Source organism: Mustelus asterias, chromosome 30 (assembly GCF_964213995.1).
Source record: "Mustelus asterias chromosome 30, sMusAst1.hap1.1, whole genome shotgun sequence".
NCBI classification, from domain to species: Eukaryota; Metazoa; Chordata; class Chondrichthyes; order Carcharhiniformes; family Triakidae; genus Mustelus; species Mustelus asterias.
The window spans coordinates 14,728,265-14,751,135 of record NC_135830.1 but is presented as its reverse complement, the minus strand read 5'-3'; the positions used below and the strand labels follow the sequence as shown (position 1 = coordinate 14,751,135).

Sequence of the window (22,871 nt, the reverse complement as noted above, 5' to 3'; positions counted from 1 at the left end):
TCTGTGACTGTTTCTCTCTCTCACCCTGTCTCTCCCCCACCCCCCCCCCCCCCCCCCCCCCGCCCCGCTGCCTCTCTCTCACGCTGAACAAAAGAACAAAGAACAATACAGCACAGGAACAGGCCCTTCGGCCCTCCAAGCCCGCGCCGCTCCCTGGTCCAAACTAGACCATTCTTTTGCATCCCTCCATTCCCACTCCGTTCATATGGCTATCTAGATAAGTCTTAAACGTTCCCAGTGTGTCCGCCTCCACCACCTTGCCCGGTAGCGCATTCCAGGCCCCCACCACCCTCTGTGTAAAATACGTCCTTCTGATATCCGTGTTAAACCTCACCCCCCCCCCCCCCCGCCCCCCCACTCCCCCCCCCCCCCCCCCCGCCTCACCTTGAACCTATGACCCCTCGTGAACGTCACCTTCGATCTGGGAAAAAGCTTCCCACCGTTCACCCTATCTATGCCTTTCATAATTTTATACACCTCTATTCGGTGCCTGCCTCTCCCTCTCTCTCACTCTCTCCCTGCATCTCTCTCTCCCTCTTTCCCTGCCTTTCTTCCTCTCTCTCCCTGCCTCTCGCTCTCTCCCTCTCTGCTTCACTCTTTCTGCCTGCTTCTCTGTCTCACCCTGTCTCTCCCTCTTTCTCTCTGTCTCTGTCTCTCTCCCTGTCTCTCTCTCCCTGCCTCTCTCTCCCCCGCCTCTCTCCCTGCCTCCCTCTCGCTGCCTCTCTCTCTGCCCCTCCCTCTCTCTCTCTCCCTGCCTCACTCTCTCCCTGCCTCTCTCTCTCTCTCTCCCTTCCTCTCTCTCTCTCTCTCTCCCTGCCTCTCTTCCTGTCTGTCATTGCCTCTCACTCTCTCTCTCCCTGTCTCGCCCTCTCTCTGACTGCTTCTCTCTCTCACCCTACCTCTCTCTCTCTCCCTCCCTCCCTGCCTCTCTCTCTTCCTGCTTCTCTCTCTCCAGCTCTCTCTCTCTCTCTCCCTGACCCCCTCTCCCTCTCTCACCCTCCCCCTCTCTCTCTCCCTTCCCTTCTCTTCCTCCCCCTGCCTATCGAACTCTCTCTGTCTCTCTCCCCGCCTCTCCCTCTCTCTCCGTGCCTCTCTCTCTAACTCTCTCCCTGCCCCTCACCCTCTCTCTCTCTCACACACTCTCTCTCTCCCTGCCTCACTCTCCTTCTCCCTCTCCCTCTCTCACTACCTCTGTTCCTCTCTGTCCCTGCTTCTCACTTTCTCTCTCTCCATCGCTCTCTCTCTGACTGCTTCTCTCCCCCACCCTCTCTCTCACCCTGCCCCTCTCTGTCTCTCTCTCTGCCTGCCTCTCTCTCTCTCTCTCTCTCTCTCACACTCTCCCCCTTCCTCGCTTCCTCTGTCTCCCTGCCTCCCGCTCTCTCCCTCCCTGCCTTGGTCTCTTTCTGCCTGCTTCTATGCCACACGCTACCTCTCCCTGGCTCTCTCCCTGCCTTTCTCTCCACCTGCCTCTCTCCCTGCCTCCCTATCCCTGCCTCTCTCTGTCTCCCTCTCTCACTACCTCTCTTCCTCTCTGTCCCTACCTCTCACTCTCTCTCTGACTGCTGCTCTCTCTCACCGTCTTCTCTCTCTCCCTGCCCCTCTCTCTCTCTCATTCTCTCCCTGCCTCTCTTCCTCTCTCTCCCTGCCTCTCGCTCTCTCCCTCCCTGCCTCACTCTCTTTCTGCCTGCTTCTATGTCACACCCTGCCTCCCCCCCCCTCTCTCTCCCCCTGCCTCTCTCTCCCTCTGCCATTCTCTCTGCCTCCCTCTTCCAGCCTCTATCCCCTCCCTCCCTCTCTCTCTCCCTGCCTCTCTTTCTCTTTCTCTCTCCCTGCCTCTCTTCCTCTCTGGCCCTGCCTCTCACTCTCTCTCTCACCCTGCCTCTCTCTCTCTCTCTCTCTCTCTCCCCCCAACCCCGCCTCTCTCTCTCTCTCTCTTTCTCTGCCTGCCTCTCTCCCTCTCTCTCACTCTCTCCCTGCCTCTCTCCCTGCCTCTCTCTCTCCCCCTCTCTCTTTGCCTCCCTTCCTCTCTGTCCCTGCCTCTCGCTCTCTCTCCCCCTGCCCCTCTCTCTCCCTCTCTCTCTCACTCACTGTCCCTGCCTCTCTCTCTCTCTCCCTGCCTCGCTTTCTCTCTCCCCCTGCCTCTCTCTCTCTCCCTACATCTCACTCTCTCACACATTCTCCTTCTCTCTCCCTCTCTCTGTCTCTCTTTCCCTGCCTCTCTCTTTCCTCTCTCTCTCCCTCTCTCCGTCTCCCTTTCTCTATCCACCTGCCTCTCTCTCACTCTGCGTCTCTCTCCATCTCCCCTTCTCTCTTTCCCTGCCTCTTTTTTTCCTCTCTCTCTCTCTCCCTCTCTCCCTGCCTCTCTTTCTCTGTCCACCTGCCTCTCACTCACTCGCTCCCTGTCTCTCTCCCTCTCTCTCTCCTCCTGCCTCTCGCTCTCTCTCTCTCCCTGCCTTTCCCTGTCTCCCCCTCTCTCTCTCTCTCCCTGTTTCTCTCTCTCCAGCTCTCACTCTCTCTCTCTCTCACTCGCTCCCTCTGACCCCCTCCCTCTCTCACCCTTCCCCTCTCTCTCTCTCCCCCTGCCCATCTCTCTCTCTCTATACCTGCCTCTCTCTCGCTCTCACTCGCTCCCTCCCTGCCTCACTCTCTCTCTCCCTGCCTCACTCTCTCTCTCCCTGCCTCTCTTTCTCCCTCTCTCCTTGCCTCTCTTCCTCTCTGTCCCTGCCTCTCGCTCTCTGTCCTCCTGCCTCTCTCTCCCCCTCTCTCTCGGCCTCTCTCTACCTGCCTCTCCCCCCCCCCTCTCTCTCCCTCTGCCATTCTCTCTGCCTCCCTCTTCCAGCCTCTATCCCCTCCCTCCCTCTCTCTCTCCCTGCCTCTCTTTCTCTCTCCCTGCCTCTCTTTCTCTCTGTCCCTGCCTCTCGCTTTTTCTCCCTGCCTCTCTCTCTCCCTCTCTGTCTCAATCTCCCTGCCCCTCTCTCTCACACACACTCTCTGTCCCTGCCTCTCCCTCTCTCTCCCTGCCTTACTTTCTCTCTCCCCCTGCCTGTCTCTCTCCCTGCATCTCACTCTCTCTCGCACTCTGCTTCTCTCTCCCTCTCTCCTTCTCTCTTTCCCTGCCTCTCTCTTTCCTCTGTCTCTCCCTCTCTCCCTGCCTCGCTTTCTTTCTCTCTCTCTCTCTCTCCCTGCCTTTTCCTGTCTCCCCGCCTCTCTCTCTCCCTGCCTCTCTCTCTCTCTCTCGCCCTGCTTCTCTCTCTCTCTCTCTCTCCCTGACCCCCTCCCTCTCTCACCCTCCCCCTCTCTCTCTCTCTGCCTGCCTCTCTCTCTCTCTGCCTGCCTCTCTCTCTCCCTGCCTCTCTTTCCCTCTCCCTGCCTCTCATTCTCTCTCTCTCTCTCTACCTGCTTCTGCCACTCTCTCTCCCTGCCTCTCTTCCCCTCTCCCTGTCTCTCTCTCTATCTCTATCCCTCTGTCTCTCTCCCTGTCTCTCTCTCTCTCACACTCCCTGCCTCTCTCTCTATCCCTGCCTTTCTCTCTCACCGCCTCTTTCCGTCTCTCTCTCTCCCTCCCTGCTCCCCCCTCTCTCTCCCTGTCCCTCTCTCTCGCTGCCCCCCTCTCTCGCTCTCCCTGTCCCACTCTCTCTCTCTCTTTCCCTGCCTCTCTCGTTCTCCCTGCCTCTCTCTCTATCTCACTTCCCGCCTCTCTCTCCCCCTGCCTCTCCCCCTGCCTCTCTCCCTGCCTTTCTGTCTCTCTACCTGCCTCTCTCTCTCCCTCTCTCTCTGCCTCTCTTCCTCTCTCTCCCTGTCTCTCTCTCTCTGTCTCTGCCTGCTTCTCCCTCTCACCCTGCCTCTCTCTCTCTCTCTCTCTCTCTCCCTGCCTTTCCCTCTCTCTCTGCCTGCCTCTCCCTCTCTCTCACGCTCTACCTGCCTGTCTCTCTCTCCCTGCCTTGCTCTCTCTCCCTGCTTCTCTCTCTCCTCTCCCCCCCCCGCTTCACTCCCTCTGTCTCTCTCTCTCTCTCTCTGCCTCTCTTTCTTTCTCCCTGCCTCTCTCTCTCTCCCTGCGACCCCCCCCCCTCTCCCTGCATCGCTCTCTCTCTGTGTCTTTCTCCCTGCCTCTCTCTCTTCCGCTGTTTCACTCTCTCTCAGTTTCCTTCTATCTGTCTCCGTTGCTCTCCCTCTCTCTTTCTCTCTCTCTTTCTGTCTTTCTCTCTGTTTCTCTGTGTTTGTGTGTTTTTCTCTATCTATCTCTGTTTCTTTCTCCCTCTCTCTCTGTTTCTTTCTCCCTTTGCTGGCCCCCGCGTCAGTCTCCCTGTTTGTCTCTCTCTCTCTCTCTCTCTCTGTTGCTGTCTCTCTCTTTTGGCCTCTGCTTCTGTCTGCCCACGTCTCTCTGCTTGCCTTTCTGTATTAATTTGTTTCTCTCGACGAGTTTCTCTGCCATTTTGTTTCTTTCTATCTCTATTTCTGTTTCTCAATCTTTGTTGCTGCTTTTTCATCTCTCCTGTCTGTTTCCCTTTGTGATCCTCTTTCTGTTACTCCTTCTCCCTTTCCCTTTCTGTTGTTGCTTTAACTCTGTTTCTCTCTCTCTCTTTGTCGTGGTCAGTTCCGAGAAGAATTTTGTGCTCTGGCGTCTATTTTGGTTTTGTTATCAGCTGACACCTTTTCTCAGGAAGTGACCAAGTCTCAGATGCTATCGCAAGTTTCTGGACCAAACCCTACAATTCTTGCACTGAACGGATTCAATTCGTCAGCAGTTTCTGAAGATTCTCTCAGCCTCGTTCGTCCACCATCTCTCTGCACCTTCCAATCCGCAGGAATCAACCAATGGATCCAGTGTATGGAAATCTGTGGGGAACCATGATCCTGCTGTCACTGTGGAGTGGTGAGTGAGGGAGGGAGTGGTGAGTGAGGGAGGGAAAGAGTGACGGAGGGACTGGTGAGTGAGTAATACATAGAGGGAATGGAGTGAGTGAGGGAAAGATTGACGGAGGGACTGGTGAGTGAGTGAGGGAGGGAGTGGTGAGTGAGTGAGGGAGGGAATTGTGAGTGAAGAAGGGAGTTGTGAGTGAGGGAGGGAAAGAGTGATGGAGGGAGGGAGTGGTGAAGGGGTGAGGGGTAGAGTGAGGGAGGGACAGGGAAGAAGTGGTGAGTGAGTTATAGAGTGAGTAGTAAGGAAGGGAGTTTTGAGTGATGGAGGGGTGAATGAGGGAGACAGTGGTGAGGGAGGAAAGGAAGAAATTGGGAAGGGGTGTGAGTGAAGAGAGGGAGTAGGAGGAAGGGAGCGAGAGAGGATGAGTGAGAAAGAGGCATTGAGAGGGAGGGAGTCACAGAGAGATTCAGCAAAGGTGAGAGAGTGAGGGGAGGATGTGAGGTGAGAAAGTGATAAGATGGAGTGAACCACATCAATTGAATTAGGGCCTGAGAGAGAGGGAGTGGCAGAGGATGCGTGAGGAAGGGGTGTGTGAGAGAGGGTTACTGAGATGGAGAGTGACTATGATGGAGAGTGTCTATGATGGAGGGTGCCTGTGATGGAGGGTACCTGTGATGGACGGTGAGAGTGCGGGGGAGGGGGTGACTGGAGAGGAGGGGGAGGACAGAGTGGTGAAGAAGGCATTCGGCATGCTTGGTTCCCTCGGTTAGACCAATGAATACAGTAGTTGGGACGTCTTGTTGAATTTGTACAAAACATTGGCAAGGCCATACTTGGAATACTGTGTACAGTTCTGGTCATCCTATTTCATAAAGGAGATTATTAAACTAGAAAGAATGTAGAAATAATTTATTAGGATGTTACCAGGACTTAATGGTTTGAGTTGTAAGGAGAGGCTGGATAGGCTGGGACATTTTTCCCTGGAGAGCAGGAGACTTAGGAGGACTTAGGGGTGAGAATAGAGGTCTATAAGATAATGAGAGCCATAGATGTGCAGGTTAGGTTGATTGGCCAAGCTAAACAAATTGCCCTTAGTGTCCTGGGATGCGTAGGTTAGAGGGACTAGTGGGTAAATATGTAGGTATATGGGGGTAGGGCCTGGGTGGGAATGTGGTCGGTGCAGACTCGATGGGCCGAATGGCCTCTTTCTGCGCTGTAGGGTTTCTAAGATTCTAAGATTCTAAGATCAGTGAGCTAATCAACATATTTTCCCAGAGGTAGGGGAAAACTAGAGGGCATAGGTTTAAGGTGAGAGGGGAGAGATACAAATTTGTCGAGAGGGGCAAGTTTTTCACAGAGGGTGGTGAGTGTCTGGAACAAGCTGTCAAAGATAGTAATAGAAACGGGTACAATGTTGTCTTTTAAACAGCGTTCAGACAGCTACATGGGTAAGATGGGTCGACAGGGATATGGGCCAAATGCAGGTAATTGGGACTAGCTTAGTGGTTGAAAAAAAGGGTGGCAGGGACTAGTTGGGCGGAAGGGCCTGTTTCCATGCTATAAAACTCTATGACTTGGGCGGCACGGTAGCACAGTGGTTAACACTGCTGCTTCACAGCTCCAGGGTCCCGGGTTCGATTCCCGGCTCGGGTCACTGTCTGTGTGGAGTTTGCACATTCTCCTCGTGTCTGCGTGGGTTTTCTCCGGGTGCTCCGGTTTCCTCCCACAGTCCAAAGATGTGTGGGTTAGGTTGATTGGCCAGGTTAAAAATTGTCCCTGAGATGTGTAGTTAGAGGGATTAGCGGGTAAATATGTGGGGGTAGAGCCTGGGTGGGATTGTGGTCGGTGCAGACTCGATGGGCCGAATGGCCTCCTTCTGCACTGTAGGGTTTCTATGACTCGAGAGTGCGGAGTGGTAGGATGAGGGAGGGGGTGAGGGCGTGTGAGGGCAGGGGGCGAGAGTGCGGGAAGAGGGTGAGCGTGGGGGAGAGGGGATGAGGGCGTGGGACGGCGTAAGTGCGGAAGAGGGCGAGTGTGCAGGAAAGGATGAGAGGGTGGGAGAAGGTATGAGAGGGAAACGATGTGAGTTGTGAGTGAGCATCAGCGTGAGTGAATGTGACTGAGCGAGAGGAACGGTGAGCCTGAAGGATGGTGTGTGTGTGAGGGAGAGGGAGGGGGAGAGTGTGGCAGAGGGGGTGAGTATGAAGGAGAATACACATGAGGAAGCGGGTGTGAAGGAAAGGATGTGAGGGAAGGAGAAGGTATAAGCAGGACAGGGTGCGAAGGTGGGTGTGATTGTGAGGGCGGATGACAGTATAAGTGAGGGTGCATAAGGAGAGGGGGTGAGGGAGAAGGGGTGAGGGAAAGGGGTGGGGGGGTGTGAGGGAGATAATGTGATGGGGAGGTGGTGAGCTTGTGATGGAGGGTGCTTATATGGTAGAGGGTGTATGAAGGAGGGTGAGAGGGGTGTGTGTGAGTGCGAGGAAGGGTCTGAGTGTGAGGCAGTTGAGGACAGGCAGTACAAAACTGTTGAGCTTTTCAACATGATCTTGTCTACTTTGGGATCAAACATCATCTGCTCACCTTTTCCTGAAATCCCTTTGATTAAGATTTTAAAAACCCTCAGTCTCAATTTGAAATTCAGATTTGATGGCGTCTCATTTGTTGATTTTAGAAATATTTCTTATGTTTGCCTCTCATTGCTACAGCATAACCCTCATCTTCTCAGTCAGATACTCAGAAACTGATCACCCCCTCCCTCAACCATCCCCCCACCACCTCCCCCCCCCCCCATCCCTCGCATATCCCTTGATCCCTTGAGCTATATCTAATAACTTGAAATCACACAACGTTTTGGCCTTAACTCCTTGCTGTCACATTGAATTCCACAGATTCACCACTCTCTGGGTGAAGACATTTTTAATCACCTCAGTCTTAATCAGTTCATCCCTTATCCTCAAAGTACGATACCTAATTCTGGACTCCCCCGCCATTTAATAATTCCTGTGAGATCCCCTCTCACTCTTCTAAACCCCAGTGAATATAAGCGTAACTGATTTAGTCTCTCCTCACATGACGGACCTGCCACTCCAGGAATGAGCCTGGTAACCCTTTGCTGCTTGCCTCCTATAGCAAGGACACCCTTCCTCAGATACGGACACCAAAACTGCACACAATACTCCAAGTGTGGCCTCACCAACACCCGACACAATTGCAATAAAACATCCCAATTCCGACACTCTTCTCTCTCGCTATGAAGTCCAACATACTATTTGCCTTCTTTACTGCCTGCTAAGTGCCTCAGTGTTTACTTTCGGCAACTGATGCACGAGGGCACCAAGGTCTCGGTGAGAATCCACCTCTCTCAGTTTACAACCATTCAAACAATAATCTGTCTTCCTATTATTGCCACCAAAGTGGATAATCTCACATTTGTCCACGTTGTACTGCATCTGCCATGCGTATGCGCACTCATTCAGCCTGTCCAAATCAGATTAAAGAATCCCTGCATCCTCCTCACAGCTCACCCTCCCACCATAATTTGTCATCTGCAAACTTGGAGCAAATACATTTCGTTCCCTCTTCCGAATCATCAATCTTTTATGTGAACAGTTGGGATCCCAACACCGATCCCTGCAGTAGTCCACGAGTCACTGCTTGCCAATCGAAAAAAGACCCATTTATGCTAATTCTGTTTCCTGCCTGCGAACCAGCTTTCTATCTATCTCAAGACACTAACTTGTTAAAAGCCTTCTGAAAGTCCAAATAAACCACCTTCTCTCGTTCTCCTCTACTAGTTACATTCTCAAATAATTCCAATAGATTCACCAAGCATGATTTCTCCTTTGTAAATAGATGCTGGCATTGTCTGATTATACCACTGTTTTCCAACTGCTGAGTTTTGAAATACTTGATAAACGGACTCTCGCTACTTCGCCAATACTGATGTCAGGCTCATTGGTCCATAGTACCCTGTTCTCTCGACCCCATTTTCTGAATCGTGGGCTTACATTATCTATCCTCCAATCTGCAGGAACCAGTCCGAGTCCAATGAACTGGCAAATGACACCAAATGTGTCCCTATTTCATAGAATCACAGAATTCATACAGTTCTGAAGGAAGCCGTTTGGCCTATCGAGTTTGCACCGACCACAATGCCACCCAGACCCTATTCCCATGACCCCACATATTTACCCTGCCAATCCCCTGACACTCGGGTCAATTTAGTATGGCCAATCAACCTAATCTGCACGCGGCACGGTGGCACAGTGGTTAGCACAGCTGCCTCTCATCGCCAGGGATCTGGGTTCGATTCCTGGCTTGGGTCACTGTCTGTGCGGAGTCTGCACGTTCTCCCCGTGTCTGCGTGGATTTCCTCCAGGTGCTCCGGTTTCGTCCCACATTCCAAGCATGTGTGGGTTAGGTGGATTGGCCATGCTAAATTGCCCCATAGTGTCAGAGGGACTAGCTTGGTTAAATACATGGGGTTACGGGGATAGAGCCTGGGTGGGATTGCGTTCCTTGCAGGCTTGATGGGCTGAATGGCCTCCTTCTGCTCTGTTAGAACCTTTAACTCTGTAACTTTTGACTGTGGGAGGAAACTGGGGCACCCGGAGGAAACCCACGCAGACACGGGGAGAACGTGTAAACTCTAAACAGACAGTGATCGTGGCTGGAATTAAAGCTCGAGCTTTGAGGCAACAGTACTGACCACTGTGCCACCGTGCCACCCCCCTCTAGGGCTGTTCCGTTATGTACTCTGACATGAAGATTATAAGGCCCCAGAGACCATTTTAGAAAGAGTGATGAGATCCTGCAGCAGTTTAGGGAGTTAGATAGAATGTTAAAAAGCAGGACCTCTGGGATTGTAATCTCAGGATTATTACCTGCGCTATGTACCAGTGAGGCTAGAAATTGGAAGGTAGTACAGCTCAACATGTGGCTCAACAACTGGTGTACGGGGAAGGGTTTAGATATCTGGACCACTGGGATCTCTTACGGGACAGGTGGGATCTGTCCAAGGACGGCTTGTATCTAAACTGGAGGGGCATTAATATTCTGACCGGGAGGTTTGCTAGTATCACACGGGAGGATTTAAAGTACTTTGGCAGGGGATAGGAACCAAAGCAAAGGTGAATTAACTTAAAGTAAAAGTTCATTTATTAGTCATAAATAAGGCTTGCATTAACACTGCAATTAAGTGACGGTGAAATTCCCCTAGTCACCGCACTTGGCACTTGTTCGGATCAATGCACCTAACCAGCACGTCTTTCAGACTGTGGGAGGAAACCGGAACACCCTGAAGGAACCCACGCAGACATGGGGAGGACGTGCAAACTCTACACAGACAGTAACCCAAGAAGGCAATCGAACCCTGGTCCATCACGCTGGGAAGCAGCGGTGCTAACCACTGTGCCACCATGCCGCCCACTTAAGGAGGACTGGAGAGTAGGTCCAGTAAAATTCAGAGAAAGAGCAGGCAGAGTGTGGTTGCTCATCAAAGAGGTTCTGGTGGACTGATGTACATTTGTTTCAATGCGGGAAGTGTAACAGGTAAGGACTTAGGGCTTGGATTAATACTTGGAATTATGATGTTGTTGCCATTAGAGACTTGGTTAAGGGAAGGACAGGATTGGCAGCTTTCCGTTCCAGGATACAGATGTTTTCAGTGGGATAGAGGGGGATCTAAAAGGGGTGGGGGAGTTACACTACTGGAGAATATCACAAATGTATTGTGGGAGGACACCTCAGAGAGCTCATACAGCGAGGCAACATGGGTAGAGCTCAGGAACAGGAAGGGTGTAGTCACAACGCTGGGGGTTTACTGTAGTCCCCCCAAAAGCCAGCGACAGAGGAACAGATATATAGGCGGATTTTGGCAAGGTGCAAAAGTAACAGGGTTGCTGTGGAGGGAGATATTAATTTCCCCAAAATGACTGGGACTACTTAGTGCTCGCGATGTGGATGGGGCAGAGTTTGTAAGGCACATCCAGGAGGATGACTTGAACTATTATGTCGATAGTCCAACTCGGGAAGGAGCCGTACTGGACCTGGTATTGGGGAATGAGCCTGGCCGGGTGACGACGTTTCAGGAGGAGAGCAGTTTGGGAACAGTGACCACAATTCAGTAAGCTTTAAGGTACTGATGGATAAAGATAAGTGTAGTCCTCAAGTGAAGGTGCTAAATTAGGGGAAGGCGAATTACAACATTATTAGGCAGCAATTGAAGAATATAGATTGGGGCAGATATTTGAGGGCAAATCAATTTCTGACATGTGGGAGGTTTTCAACTGCAAGTTGGTAGGAATTCAGGACTGGCACATTCCTATAAGTCTGAAGGGTAATTATGGCAAGTTTCAGCAAACTTGGATAGTGAGAGATATTGTGAGCCTAGTCAAAGAGAAAAAAGGAAGCTCATGGTTCCTGTGGCGATGACTCACCTTTCATTTCCTCACCCTGCACTATAAATATCTCTGACTTTCTATGTCTTTTGGCTTTGACAAAGGGTCATCTGGAGTCGAAACGTCAGCTCTTTTCTCTCCTTACAGATGCGGCCAGACCTGCTGAGATTTTCCAGCATTTTCTCTTTTGGCTGGAGAAAAAGGAAGCATTTGTCAAGGCTAGGAGAATGGGAACACACGAAGGAGAAGTGGAATACAAGAAAAGTAGAAAGAAGCTCAAGCAAGGAGTAAGGAGGGCTAAAAGGGGTCACAAAAAGTAATTGGCCAGCAGGATTAAGGAAAATCCTTTTAATGCATATATGAAGAGAAAGCAAGGGACCTGGAGGAGGACAGGGGAGGGGATCTATGCGTGGAGCTGGAGGAAAAGAGGAAATGAGCGCGGTATTAAATGAATACTTTGCGTCAGTTTTCACAAAAGAGGAGGACTTGCTTAATGACGAGTCTGGGGAAGTGTGTGTAGATAGTTTGCGTCATGATGAGACCAAAAAGGAGGCAATATTGGGTTCTTGAGAAGCACTAAATTAGACGAGTCCACGGGGCCCGATGGGAAACACCCCAGAATACTGAGAGATGCAAGGGAGGAAACTGCTCAGGACTTGAGAGAAATCTTTGTATCCTCACTAGTACAGTGGAGGTCCCAGAAGATTGGATAACGTTGTTCCTTTGTTTAAGAAGGGTAGTAAGGATAAACCAGGTAATTAAAGGCCGGTGAGCCTTCAGCCAATGGTGGGGAAATTATTGGAGAGCATTCTTCGAGACAGGATTTACTCCCACTTGAAAATAAGTGGACGTATTAGTGAGACACAACATGGTTTTGTGATGGGGAGGTCGTGTCTCACTTAGTTAATCGAGTTTTTCGAGGAAGTGGCGACGATGATTGATGAGGGTAGGGCAGTGCATGTTGTCTACATGGACTTCAGTAAGGCCTTTGACAAGGTCCCTCATGGCAGACTGGTACAGAAGGTTAAGTCGCACGGGGTCAGAGATCAGCTGGCAAGATGGTTGCAGAACTGCCTCGGTCATAGAAGACAGAGGGTAGTAGTGGAAGGGTGCGTTTCTGAATGGAGGGCTGTGACAAGTGGCGTTCTTCAGGGATCAATGCTGGGACTTTTGATGCTTGTAATATATATCAATGATTTGGAGGTAAATGTAACTGGTTTGATTAGTAAGTCTGCAGATGATGCAAAGATTGGAGGAATTGTGGATCGCAGTGACGACTGTCAGAGGATACAGCAGGATATAGAATGGTTCGAGACTTGGGCGGAGAGATGGCAGCTGGAGTTTAATGGACAAATGTGAGGTAATGCATTTTGGGAGTCTAATATAGATGGGAAATATACAGTAAATGGCAGAACCCTTAAGAATATTGACAGGCAGAGGGATCTGGGTGTGCAGATATCCAAGTCACTGAAAGTGGCAACGCAGGTGGAGAAGGTCGATGGAGACGGGAGAGGTGCCGGAGGATTGGAGGATTGCGGATGTGGTTACTATTTTCAAGAAGGGGAATAAGGATAGCCCAGGAAATTACCGACTGGTGAGTCTAACCTCAGTGGTTGGTAAGCTGATGGAGAAAATCCTGTGGGACAAGATTTATGAGCATTTAGAGAGGTTTAGTATGCTCAAGCATACTCAGCATGGCTTTGTCAAAGGCAGATTGTGCCTTACGAGCCTGGTGGAGTTCTTCGAAAATGTGACTAAACACATTGACGAAGGGAAAGCGGTAGATGTGGTTTATATGGATCTTAGCAAGGCGTTCGATAAGGTCCCCTATGCAAGGGTTCTAGAAAAAGTGAGAGGGCATGGTATCCAAGGGGCTGCTGCCCTGTGGATCCAGAACGGCTTGCCTAGAGGAGGCAGAGAGTGGGTACAGATGGGTCTTTTTCTAAATGGAGGTCGGTCACCAGTGGTGTGCCCCAGGGATCTGTTCTGGGACCCTTGCTGTTTGTCATTTTCATAAATGACCTGGATGAGGACGTGGAGGGATGGGTTGGTAAGTTTGTCGACGACCCAAAGTTTGGTGGGGTTGTGGATAGTCTGGAGGGATGTCAGAAGTTACAGAGGGACATAGATAGGATGCAAGACTGGGTGGAGAAGTGGCAGATGGACTTCAACCCAGATAAATGCGTAGTGGTCCATTTTGGCAGGTCAAATGGGATGAAGGAGTACAATATAAAGGGAAAGACTCTTAGTACTGTAGAGGATCAGAAGGACCTTGGGGTCTGGGTCCATAGGACTCTAAAATCGGCCCCGGAGGTGGAGGAGGTGGTTAAGAAGGCGTATGGTGTGCTGGCCTTTATCAATCGAGGGATTGAGTTTAGGAGTCCGGGGATAATGATCCAGCTATATAAGACCCTCGTCAGACCCCACTTGGAGTACTGTGCTTAGTTCTGGTCGCCTCATTATAGGAAAGATGTGGAAAAGATTGAAAGGGTGCAGAGGAGATTTAGAAGGATGTTGGTCAGTGATTGAGTGGCATGCCTTATGAGGATAGGCTGAGGGAGCTCGGTCTTTTCTCCTTGGAGAGACGTAGGATGAGAGGAGACCTAATAGAGGTGTATAAGATGTTGAGAAGCATAGATCGAGTGGACTCTCAGAGGCTTTTTCTCAGGGTGGAAATGGCTGCTACGAGAGGACACAGGTTTAAGGTGCTGGGGGTTAGGTACAGGGGAACTGTGAGGGTGAACTTTTTCACAGAGAGGGTGGTGGACGAGTGAAATCGGCTGCCGTCAGTGTTGGTGGAGGCAAACTCAATAGGGTCTTTTACGAGACTCCTGGATGAGTACATGGGACTTAATAGGATGGAGGGTTATAGGTCGGCCGAGAAGGTAGGGATATGTTCGGCACAACTTGTGGGGCCGAACGGCCTCTTTTGTGCTGTAGTTTTATATAAAGTAGTCAAGAATGCATACAGCATGCTTGCCTTCATCGGCCGGGGCATTGAGTTTAAAAATTGTCAAGTCATGTTGCATTTTTATAGAACCTTAGTTAGGCTGCACATGGAATATCGTGTTCAATTCTGGTCTTCACGCTACCAGAAGGATGTGGAGGTTTTGGAGAGGGTGCAGAAGAAATTTCATAGAATAGAATGCCTGCAGTGCAGAAGGAAGCCATTGAGAGCATCAAGTCTGCCACCGACCACAATCCCACCCAGACCCTATTCCCCTCATACTTCATATTAACCTTGCTAATTCCCCTGACCAGAGTGTCAATTTACCATTGCCAATCAACATAACCCGCACATATTTGGACTGTGGGAGGAAACGGAACACCCGGAGAAAACCCATGCAGACATGGGGAGAACGTGCAAACTCCAAACAGACAGTTACCCGAAGCCAAAATTGAACCCGAGTCCCTGGCGCTATGAGGCAGCAATGCTAACCACCGTGCCACCAACCTTTTTTTAAAATACTGGTTCAGTTCATCTCCTATCTCCTTATTGTTTTGTTTTCAACTCCCCAGACATACTTTCCATAGGACCAATGCTCACTTTGTTGACTTTTCTTTTTGAAGTATCTGTGGAAATTGTTACATTATATACTATATTTCAATTTCTCATTTTCCTCGATAACTTTCTCTCATTCTCCCTCTTTATTAATCTTTTTGTCATTCTTTGCTGTCTTTATCCTATCCTATCCTATCCTATCTTCTTACCTGCCACCCTTTAACCAGGATGTTGCCTGGTATGCAGGACATTAGCTGTGAGCAGAGGTTGGAGAAACTTAGTTTGTTCGAGCTGGAACGACAAATGTTGAGCGGGCGAACTGATCAACCTCTACAAGATCATGAAGGGGGCAGAATGGATAGTCAGACGCTATTTTCCCACAGTAGAAGAGTCAATTACTAGGGGGCATAGGTTTAAGTTGCGAGGGGCAAGGTTTAAAGGCGATGTATGAGGCACGTGTTTTGCACAGAGGGTGGTGGGTGCCTGGAACTCGCTGCTGGGGAAGGTAGTGGAAGCAGATACGACAGTGACTTTTAACGGGCATCTTGCCAAATACATGAATAAGATGGGAATACAGCGATAAGGTTCCCAGAAGGATAGGGGGCTTTAGTTCAGTCGGGCAGCATGGTCGGTGCAGGCTTGGACGGCCGAAGGGCCTGTTCCTGTGTTGTAATTTTCTTTGTTCTTTGTTCAATCCCATTATTTTCCCCCAAACCATTTCCCTATTAATACTGATTTCCTTCAGCACTTCATTAAAACTTGTTTCTCTCAGAGCTTTTGGTACATTATTCATGTCTTCCTTTGTGAAGACAGACCCACCATCAGGCACAAGTCAGGAGTATGATGGAATAGTCTGCTCTTGCCTTGGTAAGTGCAGCTCCATCAACACCCATGAGGCTCTACACGGCCAAAGATAAAGCAGCCCTTCCAAAAACATTCACTCCTTCCACCACTGACGCACAGTGGCAGCCATGAGTAGCCTCTACGCGATGCACTGCAGGAACTCAGTGAGATTCCTTCGACAGCACCCTTCAATTGCACGACCTCTACCATCTAGAAGAGTAGCAGAAAGACCACCACCTGGAGGTTCCCCTCCAAGTCACTCAGCATCCTGACTTGGAAATATATCACTGTTCCTTCACTGTCGCTGTGTCAAAATCCTGAAACACCCTCTCGAGCAGCACTGTGGGTATACCTACATCACGGGGACTGACGCGGTTCAAGAAGGCAGCTCACCACCACCTTCTCAAGACCAATTAGGGATGGTCAATAAATGCTGTTCCAGCCTGCGACACCCAAATCTTGTGAGAGAATAAAAATAGATCTTTGCTTGCAGCCAGCTGCTCGAGTTACGAATCTCTTTTTCACACTAGGTACTGCTGGGGAGCTGCAGATTTGCCTCGAGAGAAAGCAGCCCAGCAGTGGGACATGCAAAGTGGAACTGATGTGTTCCAGCTTGCGTGGCTCGGCTGTTGAGTGGTTCAGAGGGAACAAGAAGGTTATCAGTGATCAGAGGCATGAGCTGCAGTTTGGTGGGATGATTTTGGATGTCACACTCGATTCCCAGCTTGGAGAGACGGTTTATAAATGCAAGGAAGCTGCAGCAGGAGTCGAGCAGACTGTTGATTTGGGAGAAACTTGTGGCTACAGCAACAATATCAAAATTCTACCACGTAACAACCTATCATTTTACTACATCTCAAATGCATGGACAAATCCTTGCCATTCAGTGACGTTACCAACACTGAATCCCCCCCTAACCTGCGGGTTGATGATCAATTCTACCACTGTCACTGTAATATATTCTGCGTCATGATATAAGAAAGGATACTGCTCAGACACTATGAAGCAGTCTTGTGTCAATTAACTCACTTCCTAACTCCCCACAATCTGTCCACCATCTAGGAGGCACAACATCCGGAGTGTGAATTTTTTTTTTCATTCATACACACATACCTGTGCTATACACACACACAAACACACTCACGCGCGCGCACACACAAACACACACACATGTGCACATGTAAACACACATACACACACTCGGCATGCGCACACACATACACACACGCACGTACACACACACACATGTAGACACTCTCACACTTATGTGCACACACATACATACACACACACACACACACACACACACGCGTACGCACACTCACACGCACACACGCACTCACAGACAGTGGTATTTGTATTCAATAACAAAAATCTGGATTTAAGAATCTGCTGGTGGCATGAAACCATTTTTGGAAATGGTTGGGTTCACTACTGTCCTTTAGGGAAGAAAAACTGCAGTCCTTACCCTGACTGGTCCACCTGTGAATCGAAAAACAGCAATGTGGTTGACTCTCAACTGCTGTCAGAAATAACCCAGCGAGACACTCAATTTTAACAATCACGATGGCATTGTGGATCAACCCACAGTCCGAGGACTGCAGCGTTTCAAGAAGGCAGCACACGCGACACATATGCACACACACAAATGTACGCAGACACACAAGCGCACACACACTGCATGTGAGAGAATGTCCTGCTGTTGTCATTTGCTATTGAACGACTCTCTTTCTCCATATTGTTCTATTTACAGATGTTTCCTTAGTTCAGTACCAGAAAGTGAAGATTATTCTTACTGCAATTTTCTTGGCAGTTTATACGGCGGCTTTGCTGATCACCTTCTATCTGTGCCATCAGCAGAGCAGTTAAGTGTTGGGTCTGTTCTCATAGCAGCAAACAATCTCCTCTTAATCCCAGAATGCTTCCCGAACATTGAGTGTGAGAGGTCGTGGATCTCGCACTGGGGGTATGAGTAACAGGGGACCTCGCACGAGAGTATGAGAGACAGGGGATCTCACACTGGGAGTGCGAGAGACAGGGGATCTCACACTGGGGGTGTGAGAGACAGGAGATTTCGCACTGGGGGTGTGAGGGACAGGGGATGTCACACTGGGCTGTGAGAGACAGGAGATCTCGCACTGGTGCTGTGCGGCAAAGAGGGAATCTCGCACTGGAACTGGGGTTTTAGTAGGAGAGGGATGGAGGGTGGCAGCAGAGGGAGAGAGTGGGGAGAGGGAGGGAGTGATAACAGAGACTCAATATCATCTGATACTGACTTTCTCTTATTTTGCCTCTTATGTCTAGGTAAAAATGAAAAGAAAAGGAGACAAAACCAAGGTAGGGGTTCAATCCAGCGGGTACGCCAAAACTGTCTGACTCTGCCTAACAAACTGCTGTCCATTACTGTGGGTAGGAGGAGGTCAGCAGTTTTCTGCCGGTACAACGGTGATTGTTTGATGAGGGACAGTGTAGAGGGAGTTTTACTCTGTATCTAACACCGTGCTGTACCTATCCTGAGAGTGTTTGATGGGGGCAGTATACAGTGAGCTTTACTCTGTATCTAACACCGTGCTGTACCTGTCCTGGGAGTGTTTGATGGGGACAGTGTAGAGGGAGTTTTACTCTGTATCTGACACCGTGCTGTACCTGTCCTGGGAGTGTTTGATGGGGACAGTGCAGAGGGAGCTTTACTCTGTATCTAACACCGTGCTGTAGCTGTCCTGGGAGTGTTTGATGGGGGACAGTGTAGAGGGAGTTTTACTCTGTATCTGACACCGTGCTGTACCTGTCCTGGGAATGTTTGATGGGGGATAGTATGGAGGAAGTTGTACTCTGTATCTAATCCTGAGCTGTACCTGTCCTAGAAGTGTTTGATGGGGGACAGTATCGATGAAGGTTTACTTTGTATCGAGCCCTGTGCTTTACCTGTCCGAGGAGTGTTTGATGGGGATAGTGTAGAGGGAGTTTTACTTTGTATATAACCACGTCCGGTACCTGTCCTGGGAGTTTTTGATGGGGACAGTCTCGAGGGAGCTTCACACTGTATCTAACCCTGTGCTATACCTGGCCTGGGAGTGTTTGATGGAGACAGTGTAGAGCAAGTTTTACTCTGTATCTTACTCTGTGCTCTACCTGTTCTGGGAGCGTTTGATGAGGACAGTGTGGAGGGAGTTTTACTTTGTATCTAACCTTGTGCGGCACCTGTCCTGGGAGTGTTTGATGGGAACTGTGTACACGGAGATGTATTCTGTCCCTAACCTCGTGCTGTACCTGTTCGGAATGTTTGGTTGTGGGGCAGTGTAAGAGGGAATTTTTTATTTGTAAACATTACTGAGTGTAATTTTATCATTTTGGAGATGCTCAGACTGTCTCTGTGTCAATCTGCCTCCCGATCTCCCTTGCCTGGAGATTTGTCAAACAGGCGGGCACAGGAATCAGCCCGAAACCCATGTTTGCCTCTTTTACACAAGCATTTGGTGTATTAGAGTGAGGTATTCTTGTTAGAGCTACGTTGGTACTGTCACAGCTGGAATACTGCGAACAGTTTTGGTCTCCTTACCGAATTAACTCACATTCGAGCGATACAGAGAAAATCATTTTGCTACTGACTCCTGGGCTGAGGGATATTGGCTGATGTGAGATTAGTATTCTGGAAGCAAATAGTGTAAGAGGTGATCTGTTTGAAACGTATACAGATCTCTCACAGTTTCAAGTGCAACATGCTTACCGGATGTCTCCCCCCGTTGCGGAGTCTGGAATATGGGGGTCACGGTTTCAGGGTATGGGATCAAATTTCAGGATTTTCAGTCAGAGTGGTAAGTCTTTGAAATTCTCTAACCCAGAGAGCGGTAGATGATCATTCATTGAGTAGATTCAAGACAGAGTTTGAGAGATTTTCGGGCATTTTCTAAAAGAGAACGGGGAGTGGAGTGGAGAATAGAGTTGATAGGATCAGCATAATCGTGCCACAGGACGAGAACCAAGCTCACTGCATCCAACTGTTCCTTGTTCTTCGGTTTATTTTTCCACTGAAATTGATCTTTCCTCTTTGCAGGAGAAGAAGGAATTTACTCTGATTTGCTAAGTCCTGGAACTCAACCTGACACCAAGGAGCAAGCCCAGGCCACTGGCCAAAGGGTGCAGTGCAGGCCAAAGCGGTCTTCGCAACTGAAAGTGGAGGTCGAGGCTGGGCCTGCTGCAGGCCTCAGAATGCAGGCTGTGGCTGGGCCTAGCACAGGCTCAATAAGAGAGCAGGCCGAGGCTGGGCCTGCTGCAAGCCTCAGAAGGCTGGATAATGTTGGGCCTAGCACAGGCTCACTAAGCGAGCAGGCCGAGGCTGGGCCTGGTGCAAGCCGCAGAATTCAGGCCGAGTCTGGGCCTAGCTCAGGCTCAATAAGAGAGCAGGCCGAGGCTGGGCCTGCTGCAAGCCTCCAAAGGCAGGATGAGACTAAGCCTAACACTCCCCAGATGGTTCCAGTACAAGATTCAACATACACAAGCCTGAAGAAACGACCAAAAGATGCTGACTACCAACTCCTCAGAGGACAGGGACCTGATGGTCAAAGTGCAGTAACATATTCAGCAGAAGCAGAGGAGGTGACACTTAAGACAACATTGTAAGGCAACAAGATAGATTTGGGAAGTGAGACAGGTGCAAATTCACTCCCAGCGTATTCTACATTTAAGCCACTCGAAAACCTTTGATTATATTCCAGTTTGTAACTCACTCCCAGGTATCTGTTGTTCTATAAACCACCAGAAACCCTCGATTAGATTCCAGTTTATGACGCTCCCAGGTATCTGTTATTCTGTACATAAACCACCATGAACCTTTCAATTAGATTCTACTCTGTAACTCACTCCCAGGTATCTGTCATTTTATGTAAACCACTCCAAAATCCTCGATTGGACCCCAGTCTTCAACTCACTTATGGGTATCTGTTATTCTATAGATAAACCACCCCAAACCCCGAGATTGGATTGCAGTTTGGAACTCATTTCCAAGTATCTGTTATTCTATATATAAAGCACCCAACCCCCTCGATTATGTTTCAATCTGTAACTCATTTCCAAGCATCTGTTATTCCATATATAAACCACACCAAACCCTTGATTAGATTCTAGTCTGTAACACACTCCCGGGTATCTTATCCTATATATAAACCCTCTGCTTAGATTCATTGCTTGGATTCCGGTCTGTAACTCACTCCCAGTTATTTGTTATTCTATGTATAGACCATCCTGAACCCATCAATTCGAATCCAGTCTGTAACTCAGTAAAGATCACAGGGCCAGTACTGTGAACAGGGCTATGAGGAAGTGTGTGACATTCTCTTTGTTTCCTGGGGACAATCGCTGTTTCTCAGACGACAGCTTTGAAAGATAAAAACATTGGTCTCCTTGTCTCACATTGCTGTTTTTGCGATATCGCTTTGCATAACATGGTTGCCCCATGTCTAACATTGCAACACTGACTGCACTCTAAATAAAAACCTTCTTTGTTTGCTCTGAACTGTCTAGGTTGATCAGAGGCTTAGATTTATATCGGTATGAGACTTGCTTTCCAATATGATTGTTTCGTATGTTAACCGTCTGTACTTGCTAATGAGGAAAGTATAAAGAGTTTATCTGAATGTACGTGCACAAATGTGTTAAAATGTGATTTACACGGCTGTAAAAACTGATTCTGCCTCAAGTAGAGCATTGTTCTAGTTCGGCACTCTGTACTGCAGGGAGGATGTTAAAGTATTGCTGCGTGGGTGGAAAAGATTCAAGAGAATGACACCAGAAATAAGGAAGTACCGTTTTGTGGATAGATGGAAGCAGCTGGGTCTGTTTCTTCGAGCGTAGAACGTAGAAAGAGGATTCAAGAGAGGTTTTAAAACTCTGAGACATCTGGGCCGAGTCGTTAGAGAGAGAGATTATTCCCACTGTGGGAAGGAGCCAGATTGGAGATCGGTCTGGGACGTGGGGGTTCGGGGTTGGCCCGCAAATGGACAGGGCGGCCACGATCGTGGGAGGTTTTGGGGAGGAACACTGCGGGGGTCCCGGGCTGACCAGCGAGCGAGCGGGGTCACTGCGCATGCGCAGAGGCCCGCTGAATTCAGCCCACCCCCCCATTGCGAATAGGCCCCGCCCCCTGAGATTTAATGATATTCGCTCCGGTGGGCTCTGCATTGTACAAAGTGTGGGAGACTCTAATCTGAACTCCCGCTGATTAAACCAGCGTGAATTATTCCAGCTTTCCCGCGAATGCCACACTTGGATTTTTCTGGGAGAGTCACCTCCATGATTCCAATAAGGCTGAAGCAGTGTTTTGCAAAGCTTCGTGACTGCTGTGGACCTGAAGCGAAAGGAATGTGGGGGATGTTGCTGGCAGGCACTGGAGGTGCTTGGTGGGGTTCCTCCTGGCTGTCTTCCGGTGCTGGCTGGTGGACCAGTGATACCTGGGGTGGCGGGGTGGGGAGGCGGATTTGGTGTTGGGGTGTGGGGGGGGGGGGGGGGGGGCTTCTATTTTCTCAGAGCTCTAGGTGGGCGGGCCCTGAATGAGTTCTGCTCAGCTTTCCCCCAGAGGGCACTGCTGTAACTTTGTGGAAAAGGGGCCCTGAAGGAGTGCTGCTCAGCCTTCCCCTTGAGGGCACTGTGCAGTGGTATTATCTGGACCTGGGGTGTGGTTAGGAACTGCACTGAGTACTGTGTTTCCGGGGGAGGGAGGGGGGCCAGTGCACCATGTGCTGACTGAGGCTTAACCACATCAAGCAGCTGCTGCTCCAGGCCGGGGTGCGGTGGTTCGCACTTCGACTGCATGGAATCTGCTGTCACTGGGCACCTACCCGGTGATGATTTAACTCTGCCTCTGCCCCGTGACACTGACCATCCTGTAACGGATACTGCAGTTGCACATATGGCAATTGTTCAAGGGTGCGCAGTGCCACAGCTGCACACTCACCTGCATAATCTGTGCCAGCATTTGTCATGATGGGAATTTCACACAACCGAATCAGGTCGCGTCCGGCACCATGGATTGTGTGGTGTTGACAGTACCCGCAACTGGGAGTATTGGCCCAAGTGAGGGATTAGGGTGGTGCTGGGTCTATGCTTCCAATGACACGAATCAGTAATTCTTTGTCTTTCCAAACCCCATTGTGCAGATGGATTTTAGATTAATAGATTTGGAGCTGGCCATTATGGTGGTGGATGAGGAGGAAGAGGAGGTGGCTCAGGAGGCGGCGGGTGTGGGGAGACCACCGCAGGAGCGGTTAAT

The 22,871-nt window shown here is 49.8% G+C and overlaps 2 protein-coding genes across 2 annotated transcripts in view; one reads left to right on the top strand and one right to left on the bottom strand.

Moving 5' to 3' along the window:
- The window catches only part of LOC144480817 (uncharacterized), a 1,107,688-nt gene that overhangs the window by 205,229 nt on the left and 879,588 nt on the right, over window positions 1-22,871 (bottom strand). The window lies entirely within an intron of this gene.
- Window positions 4,699-21,196, top strand: LOC144480780 (uncharacterized). The gene is made up of 6 exons (XM_078200365.1): window positions 4,699-4,873; window positions 16,138-16,437; window positions 17,361-17,471; window positions 17,912-17,944; window positions 19,662-20,749; window positions 20,821-21,196. Exons 1-5 carry the CDS (start codon window positions 4,816-4,818, stop codon window positions 20,225-20,227), a joined length of 1,068 nt encoding a protein of 355 aa, XP_078056491.1. The 5' UTR covers window positions 4,699-4,815; the 3' UTR covers window positions 20,228-20,749; window positions 20,821-21,196.